Raw genomic sequence first — 6,313 nt, 5'->3', positions numbered from 1 at the left:
GAAGGAGGAAGGTCTTCAGAAACCCTCCTGATTTAATGGTTCTTGACCCAACAGGGGAAACGATGAGCGTTAAGTGAGCTGAGATTATTCAAGTGCTCAGCACAGAGTTTGGCAGATGCTCAGAGTTCAATCAGTGTTAGCGATTAGTATCATTCATTGCGTATTAGTTTAATTTTTGTTTTCTTTGACTTTTGGTGGTATTTGGAAAAGTACATTAATGGTTTGAACTTTTGCCCATGCAAATCAATATTCCTCCTAATTTCACATTAAAAAGTTCAAGGCCTCCAGGTCCTATTTTCTGAGATCTCCCAGCTGGCAGTGCTGTGAACCCCATGGTGTCACTCTGGGTGGCAACACCCTGACCATGGTCACTGATGTTACCAAGAGCAGAAAACAGCGCGAGGCAAAGTCCAGAGAGCCCTGACAATTCCCTTCTGGACTTGCCCAGGCCACAGGTGGTCACAACAGCATCTCACATTCATGTTTGTGTCCTATGTATTTTATTGCTCACATTTTTGCTTTTCATGCCTTTTTGCTGAAATTGTGGTAAAAATCTATCAATGGCTTTGACAGTGCACACAGTAAATCTCAATCTTGTAGTAATAAAATTCATGTGAGAAAAGATCTCTAAAGTTTTCTAGAAAATTATTTCAATAATCCGATTTGGAAAAAAAATAACAAAAAATAGCATGTTCTTTTTTATGTCTCTCCCCCTTCCCATCCCCAGTTTTATTGAGATATAACTGACATAGTATGTTCTAAATATAAGCCATAAATACAAAGGTTGTTTATCCCTTCAACTTCCTCAGAGTTCTCTGAATGGCAATTTTGTCAGAATGCCTTTAGAAGTCACAATATCTGCTTGATAATTTGTAATCTAGCACCACAAAATGTATCAAGCAAGTTTATCATGAATTTTGTGGGCCAAATCACCTGACAACTGCAGAAAATCACATCAATAAAACAACTTCCTATAACTGCTTCTTAGACTATTTAGATAGGTGTGGGTTGTCCTGGGTCTGGTGATCGGCTTGTTAAGTGAGTCCATCAGGAGGAGCTCACGTGAGTTAAGCTGAGGGATGGGACGAAGTAGAGGGACTCCAGAGGCCAATTCTCCTTTCAGCGCGGGCAGTGGTTTCCCGGCAGCAAGAAGAAAGGGAGCTCCCTTTGGTAAGCAGCCAAGTACTTCTAGCTTTGAAGTCAGATTAATTTGATTTTAATCCCAAACCTATTAGCCTAGAACAGTGCTTGGCACATAGCAGGCATGATCTGTTGACTAAATGAGTGACTATGTCCTAAGGAGACTGAAGTAGACAATCCTAGAATCCCTTCGAACTTGGGCAACCTTGAACAAGCTAACCACTGTGAATCTCAGTTTTCTCATCTATAAAATGGGCACACCACTACCAACTTTGTTAAACTATTGAAAAGAATTAAATATGCTATCTGGGGACTTCCTACAACAGTGCCAGGTATATAGCAGGTATTCTGTCTATACTTGGAAAACTGTATCTCAAATTTTTATATGGAGAGTAATTTTGTTATTAACTCAAATTTGCATGATACTTCCACAGCTGTCTACCTTGACAAAATAACAGAGACATAGATGATCGTCAGATCATAGTACTCTTTTTTTTTTTTCATAGTACTTTTAATACTTTTGCAAGGGGATAAGCAAAGATTTTATCCTGTGACGTGAACAGCCTTTGTCTAGTATGATCCCAAAATATTTAGGATTAATCTGGGACTCAGAGTCAATAGTGAAATTTCAAAATAAGCGTTTGGTGCTTTTGGACATCGCAGGGAAATAAGGTTTCCAGAAGATGACCATGGCAGAGTGAGTAAATCATTGCTAACAGAGGATCTCTTATGTAACCCACTGTGAATCTTAAATCTGAGGAACAGAAAAATGCTTTATAATAGAATCTGACTGCCCTTACTGTATAGTTGCTATTGCTGTAAGTTTTCCACTAAACTACACTAAGGAGTACTCATATTCTTGCTTGCTTGAATATGTAAAAGTAATTATAAAATAATGAGTATATTTATATTCATTTTTACTCTTGAATGAGCCTCAAAAGTTGACTGTACTTGACAGAGAAGGGGCAAACTTTATGCTCTGAAACCCAAAGTCATGATACTTGGCAATAACCTTTACTCTCAAACACTATAAGACATAACATCTAAATCACACACAAAAACAATGTAAGATTTTGGAAATAAGAAGTGTAGTAAAACCATACATACCTTTTTAAGGGGAACTGTACTTCTAAACCAGTTATAATCAGGAGAGACTTTAATCTCTCCCATGATTAGCTGAAATGGAGGTTAACCCTGAAATAAAAGCATGTGATGTTTCATGTCAAGAATTCATGTTCACATCAGAACTAAATGTACAGTTTGGTCTAGCTATACCAACAATGCATACTTTAAAGGGTAAAACGGAGGAAATGGGCTATTTTTAACTTGCTGACATATACTTAAAGCACAAAAAACAATTTGGTGAAATGCTAGCATCATAGAGCAGGAAGGGGCTTTGAGAGATAATTATTCACACCTCTAGTTCTTTCGAAAGAGAAATCTGGTCTAGAAAATGTAAACGCCTTACCGGAGAGGCCATGGCTAATTCAGAGCCAGGACCAGATGCAGGACAGTCTTTTCTGACACCAGACTGCCTGTCCTAGTTAAATGATTCCAAAGTGCAGTGCCACCCCCTCTCTTTTGACAATATCTTATTAAATCCATCTTAGTAAAGATGTTTCTGTCTGATAGAATTATAGGGAATAGTCCACACTAAAGAAAGGAGTTAATGTACTAATAAGCCTGCTTCCTGATCAATTCACCAAATACCACAAATCTAACTAACTGTAGTGGAACATAACTTCAGAACCTCACATGTAGCTCTTAATGCAAAATATAGAAAAATTGCTGTTCATATTAGTGTGATTAAAAATGATCTAATATCCTCCAAAGATCTATGATAATACATGAGGGTAGGCTTGAAGGCACTAGAACTAGCAACCAAACAAAACATGTGCCTTTACGAAAAAATGTGTGGTCTTTTGTTGTGGGATTAGTGATCTCTAGCTTTTATAGTTCTGTGACCTTAGAACAGTCACTGACCCTCTTTGGGCTAGTTTTCTCACCTATGGCTGTTTCACCATGGTATCTCCAACAACTAGAACAGTGCTTGGCACACAGCAGGCATCATCTGTTGACGAATGACTATGTCCTAAGGAGACTGAACTAGGCAACCCTAGAGTCCCTTCTAACTTGGGCAACTATGGGTGTTGAACTGGCTGAGCATCTTCCATTTAAAGGCTGGTCTCTTTGCTCAGGTATGCGTGTTATGTAATAACAGGAACCTGAAATTATTAGTTCCCTGTTGTAGATTCTTACTGCCAAACAGGGAACTTCCACCCATTGGTTTCGAAGGATTCAAACACCTACAATGTACCCTGTCCTCTACCTCAGGGCAAGCCTGGATTTCCTAGGAGGGCTAGGATGAGCTTGGGATCTTAGGATTTAATTTCTGGGCTGACTCTGAGCTGTCATTTTAAAGGGGCTTCTCTGGACTGACCAGAGGCAGGGGATTCTAAAACCAAAGGAGCTCGCCCAGCGGGCATGACTCAGTGGTTGAGCTTCAACCTATGAACCAGGTCACAGTTCAATTCCTGGTCAGGGCACATGTCTGGGTCACTGGCTCGATCCCCAGAGTGGGGCTTGCAGGAGGCAGCTGATCAATGCTTTTCTCTCATCATTGATGTTTTTATATCTCTCCCCCTCTCCCTTCCTCTCGGAAATCAATAAAAAAATATATTAAAAATAAATAAATAAAACCAATGGAGCTCTTCCTCCTTGGATCGCCACATCTTTTCCCTCAGTCACACAGGGCACTCAGCAGTCTCAACTGCTATCTCTAACCTTGAGGGATTACTAAATTGAACCCCAAGGAAATGGTAAATGTAGACATCCAATATTAAACTTGATTTACAACCTTGACATTATAATAATGGTCTCTTCTCTCAATGTTAAGATGGTACTTTTAGAAAAATTTGTTAAAATTATAAATTGCTCTAAAGTACCAAGAAAATCATTAGCCAGTCTTATCCTGAAAATCACTGTGCACACATATAGTTTTTATTCATACTGAAATAAAGAAAATCATTCTTTGCATATCTATTTTCTCTTAAATATTAACATGTTAAAAATCTTAATTTGAACTATAGCCTTTCTCTAAGCTGCTTACCATTTTAATTGAAAGCAGCTAGCATAGATAGTTAATTCTGGAATATTTCCAACCTGGACAGACTTGAAATATTCCTATATCATATAAATAGCTCCTAACAGAGACATTTTTTATTATTGCATTACTATAAACAATTACCATTTTAAAGAAGAAAACATCAAAAACATGGTTAGCAAAAAAAAAAAAATCTACCCAATAGATTTATAAAACACCTTAGCTAATTAAAAGCAGAAAGCTTCCTTCTAGATTTACCAAACTTGGCATAAAACAAATTATTCACAGTTTGCAATCAACTGCAATGGACTAACCAAACTACTATACACAGGCACATACATTCACTGTCATCCACTTCTTCCCATAGCAATAAATAGAAAGATATTCCTTACCACAGTCCTCAGTATTATTCACAACCACCCCAGCATCCTAACATTTTATAACTAACCTTGCTGGAGAGAGTCCTGTGACTACATTTTTGTAGAGGCAAGTGATTTTAACACTTGTGCTAGTTTGGCAGTACATGAAAGGTAAGACAGATAGCAAATGCTGCATATGACCAACTGACATCTAAGTAGAAAAAAAAAGCTCATGCTGCAAAGGGAAAACAGCTGTGAGCAGCATGAAAAGGAAGTTTGTTCTCCCAACTCTCTTTCATTCACTAAAGGGGTGTACTTTTCCAAGTCACAAGAAGAACATTCCGTATATGGCAAGAAAGGTTAACTGAGATTGTGACCAAACTGGTCGGTATTAAAAAAAGAAAGAATGTGGACCACGAGCTCAACACTGATCTGATCTCTCACAAGTCAATTCTTCACCGAAACAAAAGCACCTGTTCATGCTGGCAGGGAAAGGGCCGCAGAGATCAGCCTTATTCTTGCCCAAGGAAGCCCCTCCCCCGGGGAGAGCTTTGGCCACCTGGTCCTCCCTGGTGCTGCTTGTCAGTAAAACTGCCAGTTGTGAGTGTGCACCGAGAATCACCAGCATTTATGGCTCAGTTTCAGCAGAACCTGCCAGTTTACAGTCAACGAAATCACCTTTACCAATGTCTGTCACATAACTAGCTTGACTACTCAGAGGTTTTCTGAACCTTTATCTCAATCTGTAGTTGATCTAGATATGCACAACCTAGGATTGTTATTAACACCACAATAACAAAATACTGAACCTGAGAGTCTCCAGGAGATGCAATTGGCTTTTAAAGCAAATAAATAGCTATCTTTTTAAAGATATCTACAGGGGAAGACTTATCTCTCTCTCTTTCATTATCTTCTAACCCTCATGGGAGGAAAAGTTGCCTACTTGACATTTCTTCTGTGACACCTCATCTTGTCCTGTCTCAGTATAAAAGCTTTTGGAAAGTTGCACACAGCTATTAAGTTACTCCTTTGTGCTAACAGGAGCTGCAACATTGTAGGTGGAGAAGCAAGAACTCACCACTCCCCAGGAAAATGAGAGGAAAAGAGAGACACTCTCTCAGCCCCCAGTCACCAGTCTCACACCTGGCCCTACTCAGCAATGACAAAGGCACCTGTCACTTTCAGGCTGAGGCCCGATCTAACTGGTCTCTGCTCAGAGTTCTTAAAAGTTTACAGGAAAACACGTTCCCGGGCTGCAGCAGCGAGCCTAGGAGGGGATTTCAGGAGGGTGCCCTGTCAACCGCCCCACCCTCACCCTGGACGACCTCCACACGGACCCCCGTCTTCTCCCAGGCCCACCGGTGACAGCCACACAAAGGCAGGGCCACCGCACGCCGACCACCCCCACGAACTCAGACTTGTGCTCAGTCTCTCTCTCTCTCTCTCTCTCTCTCTCTCTCTCTCTCACACACACACACACACACACACACACACACGGACATGTGATCACGTGCACGGTCACAAGGATCGGCCCACTCACAAAGTCACACCGACTGGGACAGCAGCTCACACTACATACACACTCCCCTGCCACCCCATACACACCACACACCACACCCCCGCTCGCAGGGCCTCGCTTATCCCTCACCTGCCGTGGCCGCCCCCACGTCCGCTTCCCTCCTCCCCAGGCGGCCCTCCAGGACAGGACCCC

At 40.9% G+C, this 6,313-nt stretch overlaps 1 protein-coding gene across 2 annotated transcripts in view; it reads right to left on the bottom strand.

Moving 5' to 3' along the window:
- Nucleotides 1-6,313, bottom strand: part of SPG21 (spastic paraplegia 21 (autosomal recessive, Mast syndrome)) — a 40,685-nt gene extending 34,372 nt beyond the window's left edge. Inside the window, exons 1-2 of one of the 2 annotated variants that reach the window (XM_005861058.2) lie at nt 6,251-6,313; nt 2,248-2,334 (exon numbers count right to left, since the gene is read on the bottom strand). In XM_005861058.2, coding sequence (XP_005861120.1) covers nt 2,248-2,310 — 63 coding nt within the window. In that variant the 5' untranslated portion in view covers nt 2,311-2,334; nt 6,251-6,313. Of the gene's footprint in view, nt 1-2,247; nt 2,335-3,146; nt 3,326-6,250 lie in introns of those variants that run through there. The other variant, XM_014535452.1, reaches the window with a different exon arrangement.

The sequence above is a fragment of the Myotis brandtii genome, unplaced genomic scaffold, assembly GCF_000412655.1.
Source record: "Myotis brandtii unplaced genomic scaffold, ASM41265v1 scaffold144, whole genome shotgun sequence".
NCBI classification, from domain to species: Eukaryota; Metazoa; Chordata; class Mammalia; order Chiroptera; family Vespertilionidae; genus Myotis; species Myotis brandtii.
The sequence above is the reverse complement of the archived record's forward strand: the minus strand, read 5'-3'. Positions and strand labels throughout refer to the sequence as shown.